Source organism: Patiria miniata, unplaced genomic scaffold (genome assembly GCF_015706575.1).
Source record: "Patiria miniata isolate m_02_andy unplaced genomic scaffold, ASM1570657v1 HiC_scaffold_22, whole genome shotgun sequence".
In the NCBI taxonomy this organism is placed as follows: Eukaryota; Metazoa; Echinodermata; class Asteroidea; order Valvatida; family Asterinidae; genus Patiria; species Patiria miniata.
In genome coordinates, this window is record NW_024037061.1 from 8,208,860 (window position 1) to 8,235,784 (window position 26,925).

Below are 26,925 nucleotides of genomic sequence, written 5' to 3' on the forward strand. Positions count from 1 at the left end.
TTTCCTCGTTTGTCTTTTAACAAAGTATTTCCCTCCTTAATAAAGGCATTATTTCAATGTTTTGTAACTGTTCTGGACTGATTACTTCTTTCCTTGTGGATAGAAATATAGTGAAAATATCGATGGGTTTTCCCCGTTGGAGAAGTATCAGCACAATCACTGCGCACGGTACACATGCTATCTAGTGCACTGTAGGATACTGTGTGCACATTTGCCTATGAAGCGCGCCACACATGCATTACTGTGTCTAGCAGCATGTATGGTATAGCGTAGCGGTCGAGCTTGCACTTTCATTGGAAATTCACAAACTTAATTGGGAACTTCCCCCGATTTCATCAGTTTTGCCGTCGACTCACCACCTCCCTATCCTGCATAATGATCACGTAGGCTTGCCAGACAGCCTCAAAAATGGACGAACGGGCAGAAGAGCCCCTCATCAATGTTCAACATGTTTTCCAGGTAAGGATATCTCTCCGGTCAAAATGTCATTTTTTTTTTCAACGTGTGCATTTATCGGTGTTGTTCAAAACACAATGTATCTGATTGCATTGCGTCGAACTTGTCAAATATTATGATTAATCGTGTATTCCCGACATCTCCCTGAAAAAGGCTGAATCAAATAAATAGTACATTTGAGCAGTGAAGATATAAATGAGGCTTTTACTGGATATTTTTTAGATCTTTCAAAATTTAATTGTGATTTCTTTAATTTTCTTGACAGAATGTAGTCCAAGTAGCTAAGCATGCTAAGCATGCTAAGTCATTGTAAGTAGGACCATGGTAGGACATTTGGAGATGGTCAAGCCAACTATCACTTGACCATCTCCAAATGTTCAAAAAGGGCTATTCGTAGAGTCCTAGTTACTCGGACTAGACAGAATGTATCTGAATCTCATTGTGTCTTTCTCATAGCGTTGCGTAGTGGCTGTCGTTCTGGCAGCCATAATGCAATTTTCAACGGCGCAAGGCACACTGAATCGCACGTCACCAACCATAAACCACGTAGGAACATTGTAATTTCTACCCCAAGAAACTGTTCAAAAGTACTATAAAGGTGTCATAATTAAGAGAAGTCTGCTTTAGGTTGAAACAGTCAATTTTGAGTATTAAAAAACACCCTTGACTCTAGTTTGATCGAAACTAAACACAGGCCCTGCACTGCCATGACTACACTAATGCCTTTTCAACTGCTATTGTTACTTAGGCCAATCAACATTGATATTTAGGTTTTTATCACCTCCCTCCTCAATGATTACTCCCACCCCGAATTTTTTCAGAAAGTGTGTTTTTTCCTCAAAAAATTTTCCGGACAAATTTCTCACCAAATCCACAGGCAGGGTTACACTGTGAGCTTCATTATACCCTTTCTAAATTCTAGACATTTGTAAACCCTTGGTCATTAAACAGCTGACTGGTACTTAATATTAAGTAGTTTTCATATTTGTTGTGTCTTTTTTTTTTTATCTGACTTTCACTCCTCAATTCACTTTGAATATGAAGAAGTGGAATTAATAAAATATAAATTCCCCTTCCGACCGATTTTTTTTTTCAGTATTGAGTGATGAAAACCTAAAAACCAATGTTGATTGGCCTTACGGCATTGAAAAAGACCAAATGTTGCGAATCTAGACCCAGTATGAGTGCCAGTATCAACTGGGGCGGAAGAAGTCCTTTTGAAATTGTGGCCCCAGCGAATCAGTCAATAGCATCATAAGACTTCACAATTTGCCACAGATTCTGCCCGAAAAAATTGCCAAAATGACAGCAAAGACTTGACAAAATACCTTATAAATTACCTCCTGGCTTCTCAAGGTGTCAAAGAAAGAAAAAAGAAAGAAAATTACAGAAATGCAGAAAGTTTTTAATTAGAAAACAAAGGAATGTGAATCTTAAGAATTGTGAACCACGGGAAATGAGAACGCAAACCAACTTACTTTACTGAACATTACTGGCACTATTCTTGAATCACTGACTCAGCTTGTGATGTACAAAAGCAACAGGATTTAAAATAACAGCAAATTAAATATTAAATACTATAGAAAAGAATGTCCATCTCCTTAGTTTGAATCAGATGAATGTCGGATGCCCAGCCTACATTTAATGTTGCAATTTGCAATAAATTAGAACACAAAAATACCTGTGCCTTCATTGCTGATGATGTATTGCTGGTGATGTTTTGTCAACTCAAAAACTCAATTTACTCTGGCTCCTGACCAAATTTACAAAGTGAAAGGTTTCTCGTCATCAGTGGTCATGCTGCTCATTAAAATCCAATGGTAAATGTATATTCTGGACTGACAACAGTGTTGATGGATGTATAATAAAATTAACTTTTTCATAATTTAAAAGATTTACTATCCAAAAATGTTTGCATAAAAATTGCCTACATGTGCCTTTTACCAATACAATGTTTTTAAAACTAAAACGCGTACTGAGTTGAGGGATTTGCCACTTTTTTTCAAATAACATTGTGGATTGAAATGAACTGAATTTGAATTAAACAACCCATGCACATGTTTCATTAAAACTAAATTTTGCAAACTGAACTTTGATTTCATAAAATTTGCATTTTATCTGGCGTAGGATTTTGTGGTTTTGCACAGAAATATTCATAAAATGAGGATGGAATGACATTGACCTGACTCATCAATTATTCCTGGCAAGTGACCCCATTAAAAAGTCACTGCCCTCTCATTTGTACATGTATTTTCTTTTTTCAAGAATAATAATTAAATAAACCATTCCTATTTATTGAGGGTCCTTGACAACAATCTGCGGGACGGTGGGCTTTTAGCCCGCAGATAGATTGAAATTGCAGATAATCTCGGTTGGATTTAATTTGTGATGACTTGCTAGGGAAAAGACTCTGCCCTCCGTTCATTTTGTGAAATATATTCTGCATTTTACGCTCGTTTGCACACTGCGGATGATTTCCACCGAGAAACTGGAATTACATTTTGAATTAACATCACGGTACGAACCGATTAATTGTAAACAATACACGTGTACGGGACTCGAGTGTTATGGGAAGAAGAGAAAATTATGAATGAATATTTCAGATGTTATGCATACTGGTACATGCACACATTAGTGTACACATGAATAGAATGGTACACATTACTCAGTGCTTTTTGAACAGTCTTTAATTTAAAGCTATAGTCCATCATTTGTAATTTGTGCATTTAGTTCGTTTGAAGCAACAAAAGTGTTCAAAATCTAATTTAGGATACTGAACAACTAACCTGATGAAGTTTCAGCTCAGCTTCAGCTGTATATATTCCGAGAAAAACAGCAGTCTAGGATCTCAATTTCAAATCAAAAGTTGCTGAATCATGTTTTGAATTGGGCCTGAATTCAGCGTCCGAGACGCGTTCTCACTGAGCCAATTGCAGCTATACGCGATGTCGCGCACTGATCCGACGAATTATTGCAACCGCGTGTGCGTCGTGCCAATGCTTCGCCAAATAACAAAACGAACTACTAATTAAAATTTTCCTACGGTGCGTCTTAAGACGCACCGTTGGAAAGGCCTTCTTTCGTTGATTACTTCAAAATGACAGCTTGCCAGAAAGAATAATTTCACAGGGAGTTTAGTCCCCTTACTATCTTTCAACCAAGTATGTTTTTCAACAATAATTACGCCAGTTACTTTTCGGATGGCTGCAAATGATGGACTATAGCTTTAACCCTAACCCCCTAGGCCCTTGTTGCTTACAGCCATCCTCAATCCTCCAAAATCCTCCAAAATATTCCAAAATTTTGCAACTCCGCCTAAATTTTTCAAAATTGTCAGACAGTCCTGCCTCAAAATGCATTCATCCTCAATCCTCCAAAATCCTCCTCATCCCAAAACTTTGCACTCGTGTTTAAATGAAGGATAACCAACGCCAAATCCTTCAAAATCATCAGACAGTCCTGCCTCAAAATGCATTTATCCTCAATCCTCCAAAATCCTCTTGTGCTTCAATCATTATTCATCCTCAATCCTCCAAAATCCTCATGTGCTTCAATCACCATTCATCCTCAATCCTCCAGAATCCTCATTTGATTCAATCACCATTCATCCTCAATCCTCTAGAATCCTCCAAAACCGCCAGGAGGATTTTGGAGGAGGGAGGTGGGTTAGGGTTAAGAGCTTTGTTCCTGAATATAATTACCAGCATACACATAATCCTAACCCCCTAGGCCCTTTTGGCTTAAGAACCATCCTCAATCCCGCAAAATCCTCCAATTGCCACCATGTGGCAATTGATTCAGCTTCAATCCTCCAAAATCATCTGTTACTTGAATTTGTTCAATGGAGGGGTGACCATTGCCTCAATCCTTCAACATGTTCCAAATCCTCCGACAATCACTGTTAATGGGTTGAGGCAGTGCCGATGACATTCAGAAGCAGTGCGGATGATATCGAGCATAATGCAGGGCTTACTTATGCATGACTGAACATGAGCAATGCTGGGTACAGCCTACGAACGCGACACAATGCATCCTCCAAAATCAACCGTCACTTTTTGCCATCAGCCTCAATCCTCCAAAATCCTGCAATTAACCATCTGTAGGATTTTGGAGGATTGAGAAGGGTTAGGGTTAACCCTAACCCCCTAGGCCCTTGTTGCTTACAACCATCCTCAATCCTCCAAAATCCTCCAAAATTTTCCAAAATTTTGCAACTCCGCCTAAATTTTTCAAAATTGTCAGACAGTCCTGCCTCAAAATGCATTCATCCTCAATCCTCCAAAATCCTCCTCATCCCAAAACTTTGCACTCGTGTTTAAATGAAGGATAACCAACGCCAAATCCTTCAAAATCACCAGACAGTCCTGCCTCAAAATGCATTCATCCTCAATCCTCCAAAATCCTCTTGTGCTTCAATCACCATTCATCCTCAATCCTCCAAAATCCTCATGTGCTTCAATCACCATTCATCCTCAATCCTCCAGAATCCTCATTTGATTCAATCACCATTCATCCTCAATCCTCTAGAATCCTCCAAAACCGCCAGGAGGATTTTGGAGGAGTGAGGTGGGTTAGGGTTAATTAAAGTTGCATAACCCGTGCTCTTAAAAAAAAGTTTGTACGTTTTGTTAAAAACAAAAGAAAAATTGACGATTTTTAGCATCTGCTTCCCTCTGAAAAGCCCTTTCATTTTACGTGCTTTCATTTTTGTGTCAGTTACGTACAAATGGACCAACTGTTAATATCCACTTTGAATTGTCAGGCCGCAAATACAAAGTTTGTAAAGTAATAAATTGTAAAACAACAGTGGGGCGATTTTTTTTTATTCAATGTCTCATTCAAAAATGTAGAACTTCATAAGGGCCTACGTACATGTACAAAAACATGTATGTATGTACTGCTAGAAAAATTGCAAGTGAATGACAAATCAATTTTTGGGGGGTCAAACTAGTCTGACATACATCTAGCACGGGGACTACATCGTATAAATAACATCTGTTAAAGACTACAAAAGTACTGGTATATTTTTCTGTGTGTCGAATGGTTAATTTTTATCCCCAGAATTTAAGTAAAGCTTATGGAAAATGTACATGTCTATTATGATGTCAGTCAACAAGGATGAAGTCTGTACATTTTCACCACACACGTTTGTGATTGGCAGTAAGTCAAGTTTGTAAACCAAAACTGTACTGTAGGTTGCAAAAAAGTTATTACTTCTGTTTTCGATCGGATGTTTCATTTTTCATACACACAGTTCCTGATTCCCTTACCACAAATAAAACATTCTATACAAGGAAATCAAAACCAACGCTTTGAAACATAATTCTGAGGCCTGAAAGAATAGTTGAAGGTTTCTCAAAGTGTAATATATTGTGTTGATAGAGTTATGTTCCGATACATGTAAAACTTTACAAAAAGCAATCCACAGCTTTTATTACAGAAATATGTGTACAGTGTACAATTGTACATCCAGATTTCAAGCCCAACATCTTTTTCACCGATTGTGACCAGCTCTCATCTGAGTTTGGCTTAGCAAGTAAAAATTTCTTAGAAATTTGCTTATAAGATTGACAAAGTTTGGCTTGACAAAACTTTCCACAATGTTTACCGTATTGGTTATGTGACACAGATTCATAATTCTATAAAATTCACATGCATACATTACATTCGTAAGAGTTTTTACTCTGTAGATACAGGTACGTGTATGTATGCGTACCTCCAGTTTGTGTCCTTATTAACTTAGGTACGGTACAATGTAGGTACGTAGGATCTTTGCTTTTGTGCATTTTTTTGTTTGGAGCAACAAATTTGCTCCAAATCTTAAGCAGGATGCATGTAACAACTAATCTGTTGAAGTTTCAGCTGAGGGGATATATATTCTACATTCAGAGGGAAAAGAAAATAATGTATGCTCAACTTTCTGGTTCGTGTAACTGGATTCAATTGCTAACGCATGTGGAAAAAAGTGTGCCTGCAGGCACACTTTTTTAAACAACCAAACAAAATGGTTATTTTCTTCCAAATGATATCATTTTAGGTTGATTAATTTCACAAGGTATTCGGGAACAGTCCTTTCTTCACTATGAGCAAGGCTTTTCTCATTAAATCAGCTGGTCCATTTTGCGGTAATACCAATGTTCCTACATACGGGTATGTGTGCCTTTATTATTTACGTAGACATGGATCTTGTACAGATGTTTCTAACCCCCAACACTGGTTATTTGCTCTGGTTTTGGAATTTAAATGTTTTTTTAAAAGTACAGAAAATGTTGCATTGGTTTACTGCACAATATTTGATTTGGCAAATTCACGATGGTTCTTAGAAAACAAATATTAGGGGTTAGGGATGCAAGTATTTGGCCCATTTCAATCAACATTCCATCACAAAAGTCTCTCTGTTCCTTGATATTTTATTCCACTTGTGTTGTCATGGGTTACACTATCACCATAATTAGAATGTGAAGTTCGCTGCTTGATAACAAAGGTTCCAAGTTTGACTTTAGGATTATCAGTTCAGGGACTTGGAGTCCATGAAATTTGTCGGCTCTGACTCACAACATCATAATTGGATTAAAAAAGTATAGAATTCCTATCAAATGGTTTTAGATTGTTTCGACTGTCAAACCAGGCACAAACATGTAGAGCCTACTTGTAGACCGTTGCTGTTTATTCCTCAAACTGTCCCAAATTGCCTTTGATTTTCAGTACACGGTAACCATGGTAACTGTATTTATGCGCCAGAATTTAGAAAATAGCCACAGAGATCAGACGATTGGACTGTGCCATTGCTCAAAATCTTGCTATCATTTGAAAATACATAGAATGTACACAATAACATCTGTGTGAACTGTGAGTGTGAATATCTCAATATTGAATCTTTTTGCAAGTTTGAGGTGATACAAAGTACATGACTTTTCGAAATTACATCATTTACATGCACGGTACATGTACGGCAGTGTACCAGTACAGGGTGGGTCAAAAATGACAGCGACAGGAATTAATGATTTTACCGTACCTTAAAAGCAATTACATTTGATAGAATACACCAATGAAGCATGTATTAAAACCCTTACCCTACTAGACCCTCCAACGCATGCCAATATGTGCCTCAAGAAAATCTCCTATGTTTTTTGCATGGCCCTCCAATATCTGCCATGTCATTTCAAGGGTAACTGGACAGGCACTCCAATACATGCCACAGAGAACAATGAGAGTCCTCTGATAACAAAGTGAGTGCCCCCAGCTGGTCAGTATCAGGCACCCTCCAGGGCCTCCAACTCCTGCCAATTGGAGCCTTCACTGTTAAGACCAACTATCTGCCAATAAACTGCAGCTGGAGGGCATTGGCATAACCAACTGACATGCAGTAAACTACCCTCAGAGAGTAAGGGTTAAACGAGCATGCTCTTCAACTCGTGAAAAAAAGAATGGCTGAAATTGATCCATGCTATCAGAAGTTATGTACTAAAACAAACCATTTTTACAGCCGTCCATGGACACTGATGGAATGCTTAATGCTTTGAAGCTACAAATGTACCCCAATTAAGCTGAGTCAGAACCAGAGATTACATACATGCATTCAAATACAAATGAGATTTCACTGAAGTCAAGACTTGAAATATTTTTACTGTCACATTTTTTTTTAATACCTGTATGAGGAGTAAACCAAGTCGTTTTTTTAAATGAGAATGCGTGACTTTTGTCAAATTTCCTTTGGAAGTTTCGTTCATTGTATAAGTTTTATAAAGGGTGTTCATCAGTGCGTAACGGTGAATGATCAATGGTGGACAGCTGAATTTTGTGGAATTTCTATTAACCCTTACCCTACTAGACCCTCCAACGCATGCCAATATGTGCCTCAAGAAAATCTCCTATGTTTTTTGCATGGCCCTCCAATATCTGCCATGTCATTTCAAGGGTAACTGGACAGGCACTCCAATACATGCCACAGAGAACAATGAGAGTCCTCTGATAACAATCAAGTGCCCCCAGCTGGTCAGTATCAGGCACCCTCCAGGGCCTCCAACTCCTGCCAATTGGAGCCTTCACTGCTACATCAAAGTATCCTCCAATAAACTGCAGCTGGAGGGCATTGGCATAACCAACTGACATGCAGTAAACTACCCTCAGAGAGTAAGGGTTAAAAAAGAAATATCTTTGTGAAAAGAGTATGCAAATTACATAGAATTTTCACTACTAGTCTTTTATCCTGTACTGGTACCGGTATACGTACTAAATTTGTATTAAATGGAGCGAGCCATGTATCTTTTAAATATTTTTTTCTAACTCGGTTACTTGGTTTTTTGACTCACCCTGTACATGTGTCAAATACCAGTATAGTGAGGTGGATTTAAGTGACTCACTTCAATGTGTCCTTGAACGAGTTTCACGTTGCATTTTATGTACATAATGTGTCATCCTCATCACAAATTATTGTGAAAGTGGTTACCTTAATCTATCGTACCTACAAAAAACCACAAGGATGTTTTGAAGGAATTTTGGGAAGGTACATGTCCAGTATGATACAGTACAGTACACCCCCCCCCCCCCCCACCCTGCCTTGAAACTTTGCTAACCCCTAGGCCCTTTTGGCTAGGATTAGGAACCATCCTCAATCCTGCAAAGTCTTCCAATTGCCACCGTGTAAACATTGCACTCAGCCTCCATCTTCCAAAATCATCTGTTGTTTCTTTAATTTGTTCAGTGACGTGGAGGGGTGACGTTGCCTCAATCCTTCAAACTCCTCCACCAATCACTGTTAAATGGGTTGAGGCAGTGCTGATGACACTCAGAAGTAGTGCGGATGACATCGAGCATAATACAGGGTCATCCTCCAAAATCAAGCAACAGTTTTTTGCCATTCATCCTCAATCCTCCAAAACCCTCCAAACCCACCTGGATTTTGGAGGGGTGTGGAGAGTTTAGGGTTATAGGGTAACAAGAAAAAGAGTTGTCATGGCTCCTGCACATGGCACATAGATTTGGAGGATACAGGAAGGTATTTATTTTTTTAACCCTAACCATCCCAAATCCTCCAAAATCCTTTTTGGAAATTGGAGGAATTTGCAGGATTGAGGTTACGGAACATGGCAAAAGTGCGTTGCTGATTTCGGAGGACACACTGTGTCAAGGTCTTGGGCCGGACCATGTGTTGCTTATGCTCAGCCATGCATAAATTTAGTCCTTGATTATGCTAGAAATCCTCCGTACTGCTCCAGGATGTCACTGGCCAAGCCTCGACATATTGACAGTCATAGCCGGAGGATTTTGCAGGATTGAGGCAGTGGTCATCCCTCCAAGAACCACATTCAAGAAATAATGGAGGATTTTGCAGGATTGAGGCTATATTTATTTTGCCATGAGGCCAATTGGAGGGTTTTGCAGGATTCAGGTTGCATCCTAGCAAAAATGCCTAGGGAGTTAGGGTTAATGCCTTGGAAAATAAGGTCAGTGCACTGTACATGTAGGCCCTATATTGATTAATAAGCACTCATGAATACTAACAGACTAATACCAGAAATTAAAAATTCATGCTTTTGAAGTAGCCTTGAGTATTTCAAGGAATTAATTTTCAAAATGTGGGAACCTCGTTCTTTTTTTTTTGGGGGGGGGAGTCCTAGGGCATTGGGGAAGGTTATTGGTGGTGCAAATTCAAGTTCATGAACACGTACATTGCTACTGATGTGAACTTTACATTGACGGGTTCACGAAGGGAACATCGATAATTGTGCATACCTCCACACTGCGGCTATTCGTAGTCTTGAAAGAGAAACACACAGGAGGTGTTTATCGATGCACGGTGCGATAACTTAACGGTTGACAGGCAACAGAACGGTCAGGTAGTCTGGTCCTAATTTGACTCACAACCCAATTGCCCCCCCCCCCCCCCCCCCCCCCCCGGGCTGCTGTTGTTGAATATATACGGCTCGTCACAGAGTGAAGGTGGAACATTATGCGAAGGTTTGCCATGAAATTCAAATTGTAAGGGTTAGGACAAATTGATGGCATTAACTCTCAACCGAAAGAATACATGTAAGCTGATGCAGAGCTGACAAAAATATTCATGAAATGCGTTCTGGCATTTTAATCCTGTCCGCTTTTTTTTTTTTTTGTATTAGATGCATTAAGCCTACGTGATTTATGCACACAAATATGCATTTTTTCTTGTTGGTTCAAAATATGAATATGATTATATTGAATTTAGATTGAATTATGTTTTGTCATTCTGTTAATAATCCAACATAATAGGCAATAGCCGTTTACATTGTGCATGAGCACGTATTCATTTGTGTTCTTTTCTTCACAATTATAATATGAAGAAGTTCCAAAAGACTTTTTTATTTTCATTAGGACCGCAAACAAATTAGGACCGCAAACAAATTACAGTGTATTCTCTATTTTGTACACATGTATGCATGATACATGTATAGCTTTATGTATGCATACGGTAGATCTGTATCTGGATATTTCTAGATACAAATATAATTGGCATTCTCACACTAATGGGGTATAATTGACTGCAAATTTGGGATTTGCGAGGGGGACAATGGAGGGTTCATGTACCAGTACAGGAAAAAAAGATATTTTGTTCAGTTTTTTCCCCTACATTCCTGAGGCCTTACTGATCATGTCTAATGATCATGACTTTCTCTGTTAATACTTTACAAATTACAGGGGTCATCGTAAATAATCACGTTTGCAAGTAACATGAACAGAATGTTTGCAACAAACTTGACAGGACACTAATTATCACGTTCATGAATTTACCCAATTAATGTCATCTCATTTTTATTCATAACCCATTTACATGTGTAGGATTGCTAACAGCCTCAATAAACATGACTTTCTTGGTCATTAAGATGTTAAAGTGACAAACTTCTCTCCATGTTACATACCGGTACTTGTACTTAATATTTTGAGCATAATATTCTGTGACGTCTTAAATACACAGCAGACTGTTTTTACAGGTACATGTACAATGCTGTAGATGAGAACTTTCTATCAGTATTTTTAACATACTTTCTGTCCATGTAATTATGTTACATACGTACTTTACGTAGCATACCGGTACTGGTATCTTGTAAAATATGCCTGGAAAGTGTTACATTTTTTGTGAGCACAATCCTCAACAATTGGGTGGGAATGTACACGTACAAGAGGATCTAGACAACTTGATATTATTATCCTGCTTCATTTCCCAATCCCATGTCACACTTTTGTACCCCATTAGCTGATTAGTGTGGAAAGACCCACTTAGGGTCTAAAGGAAGTGCACAAATTTGCATTCAAGGATCATTGAGAATGACTTCAAACAGTTATGTTGGGTACATGTACACGTGGTTTGCCATTCAGAATCACTCTTGGAGGACGACCAAGGAGTGCATTTATGCATTTATAATTCTTATAATTTATGATTTTATAATTCTTATAAGAATTCTTATAAGAATTATAAAATCATAGATGTCACATGTAACAGGGACAGGAAAAAAAGGGCCGTAAATTTATAGAGCGACCCATCTGTACTTAAAATGTATACACCTCATTACTTGAATGCCACTGAATATTTCGGAATTTACAACTACTATAGCCAGAGTACGTCTCCAATCAAACAGAGATGTTCGTAAACAAAATACCCTGAGTACCGGTACCCTCCTATTTTCACAAGTGGCCTTCTTGGTACATTTACCGGTAGAATCCATCACTGTTAGCAGTCAACCAATGACACAATCTATGTAAACAAATTTATACTGGCTGGGTCCTAAAGCTCTGAATATAAATTTAAAAAGGTCAGTTTTTGATGAGTTTGAGAAACTTAAGTTACAAAAAAAGTAGATTTTATGAATATGCTTTAATTAATGATAGGCCTACCTTTTCAATAATTGCTTTGCCATTGGTCAATTGCATTTGTGACGTAATAGAAAATGGAATTCAGAAAAGAAGTATTTGCTAAAACAGAAACCGTAAACGAAATTCAGCCTTCACAAGTAAGCCAGTAAGGCCGAATAAAAAAAAAAGTCTTTTATTTTTTATTTTTTTCAAGATGGCCGTCATTTTAAAATTTCCTGCAACCGTTGGTGTTTCCACTGTTCAAAGACACTTTTAAAATGAAAGATAAGTTGGACAAGAGAACTGAACATACATTGTATTTAGTGTCATTTAGAGTTGTATCAGATGGTATTGGTATTTATTTTTCGATGAATTTATGGACTTTTTCTGTGGTTTCTTTTACTGCATTTTTCAAAAATAAAAAATCACAAAAAATCCAGGCGGCCTCCAAAAATGAAGCGGGCGGGGACGAGAAACATGTTTTTTTTTTTTACTTCGCCTAATCTGAATGCAATTTAGAGATATGAATTATGACACTCCTTGGAAATAATTAACGGCAACGCACTTATCATGTTTCCCCTCGCAGATATCATGGATTTATACAGCAGTTTACAAATTCCCCTGAATGTAGTTTGTCAGAGTGATTTAGAGCAGGCTTGAGAACTCCAGTTGAATTAAAACCGACAGTAAATTTCTTTTTATTCCCAGCGCGGGCCCAGGCATTTCTGCCCGTATCTCAGCCGCGATGTGCCACGTTATTTCCCTTGTTTGTCGGGAATGTGTGAAATGCCATCCTAGTGCAAGTGCGGGTCCCTGTGGGATATCGCTGGGATGTATCGTTCCGTATCGTCCGGACTTTGAAGCGAGGTGTCGTTGGGATTCCCTCTAGGATTCTGATTGCAATCGAGTTCAGTGATAGTTCGTCTGCTCGTTACTGGTCAACTCTGATTTCAGTGGCGTATCGGTACAGCCATGTACTTTGGATTTAAAAAAAAAAAAGGTCTAAATTGGAAAAATTGTCTTGAAAAGCAAGCTTTTATTTTACAAACAAAATTTAACATACAATGTATGTGTCTACAAGTGTAGTAATTGGTTTTCTGCTACTTTTTTTTTTTTTTTTAATAAAAAAAAAATTCTCCACTTTTATCTTTCTGCATTGTATAAGATTTTAGCAAAAGTGAAGATTGATTCCCCCCCCCCCTGATTTTTCCGAGTTTCACCTCGAAAAACTTTTTTTTTTTCGATGCTATTTTCCTAAATATACATGTATATACATGTAACAGGGTCTATTTACTTTTGAATGAGACATTGAACAAAAAAAATCCACCGAAATTGAGTTAATTTGAGCTAAGTTTTACAAAATTGAATATTTGCCTCTCACGGGGCTGGTTATTTTGTGCATAAAAGGAAAACTCTTTTTCAGAGAGTTGTAGACGCCATACTTTTTCAAAACAAAACATACAAATAGAAAATTTCTGTTTTCATACAAATAGAAAATTTCTGTTTTCGCCTCTGAAGAAGAACTTGCTAAGTTCGCAACGTCAGGCCACATTAATTTTTAGAAATAGAAAATTTGTTAGAAGGAAAAAAATGCATTTCTTTATGAGCATGATGTGTACATGTACATGTACATTTTTAAATTGGACTTGGAGTAATTTAGAATCACCTTTATATGAAGTGATAAATTCTTTCTTCTAATGCCGAGTTAAAAAAAAATTGAATGAGAAACTTATTTATCTCTTGAAAAATACAACTCAATCTGTGTTCCTTCCATGCCGTATTTTTATGATACAAAATTCTTTATTTTTTATTCAATAATAACCATTGCAACCCAATCATTATAACTTTTTGAATTTTTGTACTGGTGTCCTTTTAAACCAAAATGGTTTTTTTTTTATTTCAAATGAAATACATTTAGTACATAATACTGTCGTTTTTGCTTCTACGCCGCAATACACTCGTTGCATGCTTCTTTCATCAACATTCACATCTGTTGACGTCAATGGCTGGACAATTTTTTTTTCTTCTGAAAGTTGAAGGATTTATGAGATTTCAGAATTATTGACTGTAGGGTTTCTAGATTGCATTTCACTTTCAGGATGACTGTTATCCCCAGGGAGTGCCACAAATCTGTTGGCACTGCTTGTGAAATGCTAAGGGTTATTTTGGAGAGGGTTTTCCGGTTGTGTTGCCAGATTTTGAACGATATTGAAAGTCCTCAAAAACAAGACAAATGTTACTCGACATACTTACTCGAATTCCCAACCGCTGTTTTTAGATAATTTGGTTTTTAACATTTTAAATCAGACAAATAAATTACATTATTTAAACAACCTTCCTATTGTTTGATCAGTCACTGACAGTCAATAATATCTTCTACTTTTCTGCCATGCATTTGAATACAGATTAGTTTTTTAAAAAAAATCACATCGATGATCACATCTGTGTGAACACACGTCCCGTTTGTATCCTTGTGGAGACATCATTTTGTTCTCGTGTACAAACAGGTTAGAGGGTCGAAAGCTAAATTTTCAAAATGCTCCTATTGGAACCAGAATTACTTTCCTGGGTCGAAATTCTGACCAAATGTCCCTTACATAAAATAAACCTCAATTAAGTACACCTTGGAAATTACTAGTTTTTGAGTAAAATCCATATCTATTTCGCAAAATCCTTGTGGAGACCTTTACACGTACCTTTAGACATTTCCTTATGGAGACCGCATCCTTTTGTTCTGTATTATACCCAGGTCTCCACAGGGTAGCAGTTTTGGAATCACTGTGACCAGTAGGTACATTACAGCTGACATTATCAATCACCTCCAGTCAAAGCATGGCTATATCAAATTCTCAAGGGAATTCATAATCATCAAAAACAATCACTTGGTTGATTTTGGTTGTAAATTGTGGAAGACCTACATTGTAGACTCCATACACACTCAGTACGTAGATGGCACTTTGTGATCACTTTCTAGAGCCCCAGGGGTGAGCTAACGTGTGTGCTTGCGGTGTGAGTGTTTAATACTGAAATTTGTATCCTTGTGGAGACATTTCTTTGTTCTCGTGTACTAAAGTTTCGAAGTTTGAAAGTACAGTTTCAAAATGCTCTTATTTTAACCAGAATTAATTTCCTTGGCTGAAATTCGAACTTAATATCCCTTTTCTAAAACTCTTGCATTTGTGACCGATCAACATAGGTTGGAAATTCCTAGTTTTTGAGTAAAATCCATCTATTTCATGGAAACAACGTACATGTACACATTGTGTATGTAAACATTGTACATGTATACATGTACATTGTACATGTACTGTACACATGTGCCGTACATGTACGATTTCTTCAAAATGTGCACAAACTCATTGCACCTTCACATGAATATCAGGCGTCGTCACCAACATGTTCAAATGACCCTCCCAGTGGTGTCCCTCAACTTTCCCTTCGCAGCCACTGGGGAGGGTGAGGGTACCGGGGAGGGTGAGGGTACCGGTACATCGTGTGGAGTCGAAATCTCTACAGGAGATTCAGAAATGGCCTAATATTACCAGTCAGCTGTGAATGCTAGAAACAACTCTGGACTTTCATATTGGCAGCAGAGGCATCTGTTCCTCTGGCCTTGGCCTTGCTGCCCCATGAAATAGTCCCTCACGTAATTGGATTTTCTGACAGAAGTACCCTTGACCGAGAAAATGTTTTTGCCAGCCAATTTAGGTTTTGTTTGTTTGTACCGGTATGTCGGGTTGTTTGCTGGGTTGTAAATGTATGTTTATTTGTTTAATTGTATTGCATTTACATCACCTTCCTTTCAGATCCTTTAAAATTCAAAAAGAGGTGTGAGAGGATTTTGTAGGACTAAGGAACACGAAGCCCAGTCACTACATGTAATACTTTACAAAACAAGTATACATGTAACAGGGGTAGATCGATGTAAGAAGCCTGGCAAAGTGCCACATGTGGGATTTAGGACTAGAACTTATCGCTCTATACATTGTAAACTTCGTTGACCTTCCAACCTTGTCCCAGAGGGGCCAGCCTATAGTCATCTGTGTACCTGACTGACTGACTGACTCACTGTCTGACTGGCTGACTGTCACTTGTGAATTAGACTTGCATAAGTCTCACCTTAGCCCAAAAGTTTGAAATAAAATTATCTCACAACACCAGTGAATGGGTTAAATCCAGCCGATTGTGTAGACCACAATCACCACATGCATGACAAGACTTCCAGTGAAAAGCCATTCTAAATCAATGGAGCAGAATTGTGTGCACTCTGGGACCAGCTTTCCTAGTCTTGTTTTATACCGTCTGATATTTCTTCGCAGCTTTCAAGTTATGGCGTGAAGCAGGAGCAGGTGACCTTCCCCCGCGTGACCATGTCGTCTCACCGCTGGATCTGTTGCCGTCACACCAGCCGTAAACGCAAGAAGGTGGACTGTATCACGGCAATCAATCTGACCCGCAAGACGCCGCGCTCGCTGACGTGGCCCTGCGTGGCGGACTCGGCCATGATGAATCCTAGGAAACCATGGCTGGCACTCAAAGGTTTGTTGACATGATGCACTATAAAATTTGAGTGAAATACCGGTAGCGCCATTTTTTGGGTACAAACACCATCTAGTGAAATTGCCCATCTACATGTATTGAAAAAAAGTTAAGTAAGGCCAAAAAAAAATAATAATCAGTCTCTGGTCAGACCGAAGTTCCGGAATTGATGCGGCGATGCATTTTTTTGGGGGGGGGGGGGTTTGGCTTTTTTTTTTTTTTCAAGCTTGAATTGTACAGACAAGGTGGGTACTATTTTACTTTTATGTGTCCTCATTATACATTGGTGTCCTCCATAATTTGCCTTGGTTCCCTTTATCATTTGCCTTGGTGCAATTTCCCCATTCCTTGGTACTCCTTGGTACAAACATTTGAGGAGGTGCGGCAATAGAGAGCGCTGTTGTAGCTGCTGTGTTAATTTGAAGGAAAAAAAGGTTGACGCGCATGATTAAAATTGACGCGCGCGCTGACCAGAGACCGAGTACTTTTTTGGGGGGCCTAAACCTTAACTTGTGTAAAGGTAATATACAATGTATCATGTGCACATCATAGCTAGAACTACATGAAAGATTGGGCACACATGCAGCAACTTTTTGCTGTGATAACCGACGCATACATAACTCAGTAATTTTGATAAATATGTATGGGGTATAGTAAAACAAATATAACACGGTTTATTTCAGACGAATAGTCGATCATTCCCCTCGGTATTGGAAGTTGACAAGCTAGTGCTGTCGGCTTCGCCTCAGGAACTAGTTTGTCAACGTCCAATACCTTGGGGAGCTAATATTCACTGGACCATTTCCTCTATCCGCCATAAACCATTCAAATATTTATGTGGCACATTCATAAAAGAAAATATAGAAACCAAGCACATGTACCATGTTGATTGTGGTTGGGAACAGTATATCGGTATATCACACACTCAAGTGACAATCTCATGACTCAAGTGCAAACTTATGGTCTATTGGTCATGTGTATGCATTGACATGCCTTATTACACACACGCACATGTGTATATGTGACATTCAATAGGAATTTTGTCCACCCCCATAAACTTAAACAAACCCAACCTGTTTGTTTGCTCAAGATCCTGAGAGCCAAGCCTCTTGTTTATTTGATTATTCCCGTTATAGTCGGGCGGCATTTCCAAGTCTTCAACATAGTGGCGGAGAAGCAGCTTCACCGGTGTACGACCAAAGACGACGTGCAATATTGGACGTGGATCAGTGATGACATCATCGGGATGGTGGGAGCTAAGGCCGTGTATCACTGGGATCTCTCACCACCAGGTAAGGCTGTGCCCGAGGTGCTTGGGTACGGCTAGCTATTACACATGAGCGACTGCTCATAGACGTGTGTGTTACCGTCTGCCATGGTCATGTTTTTGAGAAACAGTCGTAGGAGTTGGGTTGGCGCATTGGTACTTTCCTCACCTTTCACCGAATTCCTTTGCATGTCATCTTCACGAAACAGCAAATGTCCATTATTTTATAGTGACAGTAAAATCCTGATAACTCAAATCGTATAACTCAAAACTCCATTTACATTGTACCTCGAAGTAGTACTCCATAGCCGTCAAGAGAAAAGGATATTATGTACATGAATACCCCCCCATAACTCGAAATTGGGAACCTTGCTTTTAAATTGTGAACTCTCGAATTTTTTACCCATTCCCTTGATATTTGTACAAGCATTACATTCAGTGTGTGGACTTCTGAACAAAAGAGGTCCACATAAACCAGGTAGCAGCGAAGTTGTGTGGACTTGCCCACGTCCACACAAGGTTTTCCCCTCTCTGGAAAACAGGTTTAGAGGCATTTTTGGGTTAGGTTTATTTGTGGCAAAATGAAGAGAAACACTAAAGGGAATCTTAGAAAAAAATTGGGTTGAAAGATTTTTCACAGTGTGAGTAAAATAAATTTGTTTTACAGGTTTTCTTAACTACACGTAAACAAAGGAATGTCCAAACTACATGTGTACATATGTAGCGTAAATATGCGTGACTTAGTGAGAGTTTACTGTATGTGAACTCATACGGTAGTGTACAGATGTATTCTACTTTTTTACAATCTTTCCAACTTCTATAATTTCATGATGCATTTTTGAGCTCAAGCTGTTTTTTTTCTCTAGAAAGCAATGCTATATCATATATGCCTTTTTGTGAAGATTTTGTTTTTGTTTTGTCATCATTTTAGCTGATTTGGGACCTCAGAAGGTTTTCATCAGACACGGTAGACTGAGTTTCTGTCAGATCATTGGCTACAAGGCGGACCCTACGCAGCGATGGCTGGCACTGGTGGGACTCTTCAGGGAATTTGACAATGAGGTAGGCTTCCGTGGTGGCCATGTTTGTCTGGTATCCATATTATGGATTAACTAACCACTTGAAGAAGTGGTCACAATGTAGGGGCCAGTCTGGGATCGTATTACAGAGCATGGACTTTACGGGTCATAGAGCTAGAGCATAAGCTTGCTGTACGCAACGTAGCCTACTTGGCCTATTGATATGGAATTATTAAAATTTTGTACAGCTATTTTCTTCTTTTTTTTTCATTTGTTTATGAACCAATCCCATTACACCTGAAACTGAAATGCACAAACACTAAATGAACATTTCATTTCATTCTGCGAAAAAAAGAATGCACAAATCCAGATGTGTTTCATTGATGACTTGTATTAATTTAACCCTCCTATGCAAACATGCATTCTGTGCCAAGTTGTCCTTGCAGTCAAAATCAATCAAGTGACTGTTTTCAAGAGCTCTGTACGAATTCCCAGCCCACATAAAGCAGGATTGACTGCCTTGGACTGCTTAAGTAACTTGATACAGCTATGCTTTGACTCCAGGAGAGTGATAAAACAGCTGTGACCACAACTTGCCTGCTTTGTCTGTTGACCCAGTTTGACTAGTCACAGTGCTTGCTTGACATATGATCTGACTGCTGGTGACTACCCTTTGTTAAAAGTATAGCAGGGGAAGTGGAAGTGAATTTGGACTGTCCGTGTCTGCTTAAAGCTATAGTCCATCATTTGTAATTAGTGCATTTTGTTCGTTTGAAGCAACAAACGTGTTCAAAATCTAATGAAGGATACTGAACAACTTACTTGATGAAGTTTCAGCTCAGCTTCAGCTGTATATTCCGAGAAAAACAGCATTCTAAGATCTCAATTTCAAATCAAAAGTTACTGAATCATGTTTTGAATTGTTTTGAATTGCAGCTATACGTGACGTCGCGCACTGATCCGACGAATTATAACAACCGCGCCCGCGTGTGCGTCGTTCCAATACTTGTGCGCGCTGCGCTGAATAACAAAACGAACTACTAATTTAAATTTTCCTACGGTGCTTCTTAAGAATCACCGTTGGAAATGCCTTCTTTCGTTGATTACTTCAAAATGACAGCTTCCCAGAAAGAATAATTTCACAGGGAGTTTAGTCCCCCTTACTATCTTTCAACCAAGTTTGTTTTTCAACAATAATTACGCCAGTTACTTTTCGATTGGCTGCAAATGATGGACTATAGCTTTAAATAGCAGGAGGGTTAATTAATACCGCAGAAAATGCAACTCTGCAGACTGCGTTGTGTTTACATGTAGAGCACTACATGTGAAATTCAATTCCACTAACAGTTTGTTCTGCTGTACATACATGAATTCTAAATGACCGTGCTCAGGACACTCCCGCAAGTTTTCTCAGGCCTCACAGCAAAACCTTTAAGCACCTATAAAACCTTGAACTTTGGACCCTGTTTTATTTTTAAAGTAGCCTATACACTGGTAACCTATAAAAACCTATATTTTTATTCCGCCATACAATAAAAAAAAATAAAATAAAGACAATTTTAAAAGTCAATTTGACCCACAAGTTTAGTTATCATAATGCCAACATAAGAACATTGGCAGTATACTATCTAAGATGATTTCTACAAATGTTTTAGAATTGGGTCATTTACATGAAATGCGTTTCAGGTAGATTTATCCTGTGTCGAGAACTTGAGGGATGCAATTTGTTATATTTCTGCTACCTCACACTGCAAAATTGCATGGTGTTTCCTTCAATCTGACTGCTCCGCACTTGAAGGGGTACCAGTACTTGCTTAGCACCATTCTGCAAAGAGGTGAAAGTTTCTGTATTTTAAGGAACTCTCTTGAACTGTAATCTTTCCAACGGTTTTTCTTGATATCGTTCTTGTTATTCCATAGTCCGACAACCTCAGTTGTGTATCGGGTCTAACCCAAGTCTACTCCGTGGACCATAAGTACAGTCAGCCCATCGATGCACAAGCCATCGCGTTTGCAACGTACCGACGGAGTGAAAATATCTTGCCTTCCAGTTTCCTCTGCCTTGCCAACCGGTCCCCGGCCCAGCAGGGAAAGGTAACCATCTCAGATGTTTGCTCATGGACTGTGCTTGTGAACAAGAGAGGGCGCCGTTTTCCTTTGCAATGATAGCCCAAGAGAAGGAGGCTTGGCTTTTGCTGGGTCATGCGTGCTATTCATTTTATTGGCTTATTAGTGGTTGATTTGTGACATGATTTATGCCAGCGCGCTGTAGTAATGTGCAAATGTCTCTAGTTGAGTGATGGTTAAAAGTTCACGAAATATCTTGGTCATGGCTACCTGCTGTGCATTACACAGCACAGCAAGGGTCTGTGATATGCGAGCAGATTCGGCGATTAATTATGCAAAACGAGACTGCGTCTTGACCTCGAGATTCTGACCATTCAGCGGGCGCCTTCTATATCGGGTCTTCGGTAGCCAGTTTTGATAGCCAGTGTCGGGTTTTATTAGATCACTATGCCCGTTATTATATTATAAAAACATGGCATCCAAATTGACCAATCAACAGCTTAGTCCAGATTTTGGAGTGAAATGATGTCATGTCAACTCCGATTGGCTGGCACGCGGGGTTGCATAAATTTGCATGCTTAGATATATCCGACGTTGGACTATAGAGACAGAGGGGGCTCCATTGGACAACGGGTGATATTCAGACTACCTGTCCGTAGATACTGCCTTGAAATAATCTGGTTTGGCTTTTTCTTGTTTTTGTGTTCAGCTTCACATCATAGAGCTAGGACCCCACAAACCCGGCAATACTGCTCTCATCAGCTGTACAGAGCAACTCTTTTTTGACGAGAGTGATAACTGTGACTTCCCTGTTTCTGTTCAGGTAAAGACATTTTGGCAAACTTGAATCTGGTCATGTCTGTGTTTTTAGCCCTGAATGGCATTTTAATCAACAATTACTTTCTCAAGCTGCAGATGCTGTGTACGTGCTCAGGAAAGGAAAAAACGTAACGCCCAGTGATTTTTTTTTTAAAAGCTCAAGGAAACCGTCATGGCCATAATTCTTAACAAACCAATTTTCACCTACGGTTGATTTTACAAAACAGTGCAAAGAATTAACCCAACAAATTTGCTCCGCAGCTGCACAATAAACTCACAATCTTTGTCACAAAACTTGAATTTTTTTGGGCCCCCCAAAAAGTGTTCTGGATCCGCCGTTGCTTCCTGCTTACTAGTGCAGACATCTTACCACTAGACCACCAAGCTTGCCGGGGTCGGCTGGCTGGTTCGATGTAGCAGCGGGTACCGCAACACTTCTATAAATAGCATTGCTATCATTTTCTCATGTCACTTTTCACCTCCATGTTGCAGATTTGTTCAAATTATGGCCTGGTGTACGTCTTGACAAAGCTCGGCCATGTCAAAGTGTGTGATATTGAAACGGGTACCCACCTTTCTAGTGCTAGCGTCTCTCCACTGACTCTCTTCACTGGGGCACCAGACTCTGAAGGCAAGCGGGCTCTGACAGTGGACAGAGCCGGAAAGGTGAGATTATTAACAAACAAAAATTAAAGACAATACCGTCCTGGATCCTTTAAAATCCACCAGATTTTGAAGTTTTTTGTAGGAATGAGGAAGGTAGAGCCCAGCCATAATGACTTTATGTGGGACTTGGTGCACCTTGAAACTTGGTAGGTACAAAGATGTGCCATCGGTTTCATACACAGCAAATGATTTTGTTGGATTAAGGAAGGTAGAGCCCAGCCACTAGGATTTTATGTGGGGCTTGATACCACTTGAAACTCGGTAGGTACAAAGAGTGTGCGATTGGTTTCATACACAGTGGAGGATTTTGTAGGATTGAGGAAGGTATGGCCCAGCCAATATTACTTTATGAGGGGCTTAAAAGCCCTGGAGTAAGTTTATGTACAACGAAGGTACCTTTTGGTTTCTTCACAGTGGAGGATGTTAGAGGTTTTAGTCAAGTTCTTAGTAACCTTGTCTTTAGAGTTTGGGTTTAAGCCATGTAGGAACATTTACGAGACCCTGAAAATTGTGCATCCTGTTTTTTGGGTATTCTTAAAATGTATAGTATCCATTGAGCTGAAGGGTCAACCATTTAGTTGTTATGCATCCTTCTTAAGATTTTGGACAGTTTTGTTGCTTCCAAAAGCAAATGTTCATATGTACCTTTAACAGAGGCTGTTACACTTTTAAAGACTGAGATTTTGAAAGATGGTGAAAAATTTCTTTGGTTTTAGTTCACTCAAAAAAATCGTACAACCTGCTTACACTGAATATGAGAAACGGTTGTGCAGTTTGTTTGTTTTTTCAAGCTTTTTGTTATTTTGAAATAACATTCTCTCCTTCTTGGTTTTGTCCTCCAGTTTTCTGCAGTCGGTGTCCATGAACGTGCATTCATAGAATATACACGAACTCAGCTGAAACGACCAGCCATTGCCAGACGACTGGAGAAGTGCATGTTCCCAGAATGAACCATTCTGCTTTCGGGAAACAGTGTTGTGATAATGATAACTAGAATGCACTTTTAGGAGTGAAAACGTAACATGTGCCAAAGTTTGGAAATGCCACCGCTTCGCCAGTAGGGATATCTAATGACATGCTGTGCCAAGAGTATTTGGTATATGTTGCATTAGCTGGGAACCGGCTAGCGATGGATACCAGGAGCATAGCATGTGTACACAACACACTAGATGTCATTGGCTACAAACGTGCATGCTTGCCACGGCAGAGGGACTGCATTATTCTTGAGATTTTTATCCAAAGTAAATTTTGTGGTCTCCACAACGAAGCATCAAGATACTGTGGCGTAAAAAAAAAATTGTTCTTCGTTACGCTTTTGTCTGACATAGAACAGTCTCGAGTCTGGTGTGTGGTCAGACATGCTGAGGTCAAGGGTCATTACCCAGGATGCAGTGTGGAAAATGATCTCGTAGGTGTAGTCGATTGGTGCAGTTTTATGCAAATGAGAAATGGCCAGTAAGATGCACTGTGTGTGAATACCCATCATACATGAGGATAAAATACAAAATGGCTACCGGAGGATTAGACTGGTAATCTGCCGTCTTGAAAGCTGGTGGTGACATCTCAACTGAACAAGGAATTGTGGGTGCACATCTTTGAGTGCATCTAAAGCAACCTTGATCCTTGGTCATCATTGCTATGATACCAGGAGGAAAGCCTATCTTGCAAGGGTCTTCAAGTCAGTCAGGAGTAAGTTACTACCTAGGAGGGCAGATGGAAAAACAAAATTATCCCAGTTGCTGATCAAGAGGCAAATTCTTGACGACTGCCATGGCAAAGAAAGACGGTTTTTCCCTGCTGCTTTGTGGATGTTGGAATCAGTAACTTCAAATGAATCAATTAAAATTGTCTGCAGTAGGAATTAATTGGTAGGTACTAGGCATTGAGAAGCGATTTGATTAGTCTTGGCTGAAGACGCTGTTGATCGATATAGGATTGTGCATATCTAACGGCATGATAAGACTAGCGCGCCTGCTCACACTAACGTCTAGGGAAATTCGTAGTTCCTGCTTAAAGTTTTCTTGATTTTCTCCCTAGGCTTTCCTACGGAACCAATCAGTGGTTGTTAAATGAGTTATAGTCAGTTGTGCGCGCTCGCACAATGGTTGTAAACATATGTGCTGTGCATGTGCAGTGACCAAGATCGCTAATTGCATGTAGATATGCAACGCAGTGATACCCCGCATAAAATGGCCACGCCCCATTTGCTGCAAATTTCCCAAGACGTTAGTGCAAGAAAGTTGGAAAACAATTGTGCAAGGGCGCTCTACAGCAATGCAACCATCGCTATTGATCACTGACGTCTTGGGCCAACACTCTGATTTGATGTGTCCAGGGTACGAAAAGGATACTTGGAAAATGTTCAACATTTCTTTGTGAGGATTTATCATCATCATGCTCCCCCAAAAACTGGTGCTTTTCTAATTGTCAGTATTTTTAGTAGGTCTAGAACTATAAGGGATTAAACATGGCATTGTTTCCCGTTGAGTTTTTAGTGACAAGAACGTGCTGTGGTTTTTGTGAATTGTTGCTGTAGGAAGTCCAATCCCACCACGTTCGTGTGAGCATTTCCACTATGTTTCACTATTTGTGTAATAGGGTAGAATGGAATGTGTATTTGTAGGGTCTTAATAACAATATGTCCGTGTATATGAAGTAACTTTGTTCAAGCCACGCTAGCTATCCACCAGGTAAGATTGAAATGTATATTTAGAAATTCACGAAGTTGTACAGTAATCCATCATTATATCCAATATATATATACAGAAGAATTTTGGACAACCTTTATGGCCAAAGATAGTGACATATTTTTTAATGCCACATTTGAGGACGATTAATAACTTTGAAATGTAAAGTTGAAAGTGGCATTTTAAAACTACTTTCACTTCATTGATCAAATTATCCTACATGTATGTGGTAGTGTTACCCCCGACGGACAGGTGTACTGTCATTTTAAATCATCTCAACTCCCTTGGGAGAGAACCAAGCCATGATTGGCCGTGTCGTCACAGTTGCCGTGAAATTTATGAAGACAAGCTTCTGTTGTGTAATATTTGATGTAAATCATCTCGCCTGCGAAGTGGGCGACAGGCGGTGAAGCTACCTCCCCCAGGTAGCAGGCGAGGCAAAGCCTCGTTTTGTTGAAAGCTCATAAAACCTTGCAAGACTTGGAAGTCAGGTTGGCGTAGCGGTACTTTCCTCGCCTTCCACCGCTGTGACCCAGGTTCAAATCCTGCCTGGGTCAATGATTGGGTTTTCAGTCCCTACCTGATTCGGTGGGTTTTCCCCCGAATATCTTCTGGGCTTTTCCTCCCACCTCTAAAAACTGTAATTTCTTCTCATTGTCTTCTCTCTGTCTTCTCTCTAAGTTGGTGTGATGTAAAGCATCCCCTGGGATGCTTTACCAACTAAAATATACAGATACAGACTTGAAACCAAAATTTTTAGAAGACAGCGGTAGCTTTCTTGGAGAGCAACTTAATTTCCCTTTTGTGTTCATCCCCAAAAAAACTTTTGACCTTTCTTCTAATAAATCATTAAAAACAAAATTGTATTAAAAACACTACAATTTAGAGCATTGCAGTCAATCAGTCGAGCTGCAGGATTTTGTTTAACTCCAGAAGTTTAGTTGTTAACCTTTTTTAAGAAAGAAAATTATGAGAAGGGATGGGGTATTTTCAGGAGGGTCAAAACAGAGGTCTTTTCATGATGTGATGTTCATCAAGAAAAAAATGCCTTGTATTGGAGACAGATTTTGAATGAGTCCATTGTACATGTACATGTACAAACCTGGAACGTTAACTGATAGTGTATGTAATTCAGACAGATTACAACTTCTCCTGTAAGGCATGCTGATTCGTTGAAGAATGCTCTTTCTTTTTGTTGTTTGATTTTGTGGGTTTGGGGGCTGGATAATGTTTGCATGAATATTTTTTAATTGGTTCCAGTATTACTTGTATAACAGGGAGTTAAAAAGATTATTTTCACAATATTGACAGGTTTTTTTATATGATACATGTAACTTGTTCACATTTTCATTTGTATCATGGTTACGTGGCTGCTTTTTGATACTTTTCCAAATGTTTACAGTTCATTTGATTAACTTTTTATTTTGTGGAAAAGAATTTACAAACAAGTTTTAATTTGAAGGGGAGTTAGGTTGCAAAAAAAGGAGGGTTCAATTTTGTGTCGTAGTGAGTTTGTATACAAGCATTGGAGTTACATGCTAGACCAGAACTTGAGAACTATTCATTTTTGTGTTAATTA

The 26,925-nt window shown here is 39.1% G+C and overlaps 1 protein-coding gene across 1 annotated transcript; it reads left to right on the forward strand.

The window, feature by feature from the left end:
- The first annotated feature begins 195 nt into the window (after window positions 1-195).
- On the forward strand, window positions 196-25,105 carry LOC119730407 (clathrin heavy chain-like). Its single transcript, XM_038203284.1, has 8 exons — window positions 196-459; window positions 16,602-16,821; window positions 17,958-18,113; window positions 19,020-19,150; window positions 21,028-21,201; window positions 21,884-21,997; window positions 22,486-22,659; window positions 23,502-25,105. Exons 1-8 carry the CDS (start codon window positions 409-411, stop codon window positions 23,607-23,609), a joined length of 1,128 nt encoding a protein of 375 aa, XP_038059212.1. The 5' UTR covers window positions 196-408; the 3' UTR covers window positions 23,610-25,105.
- Window positions 25,106-26,925: the final 1,820 nt, after the last annotated feature.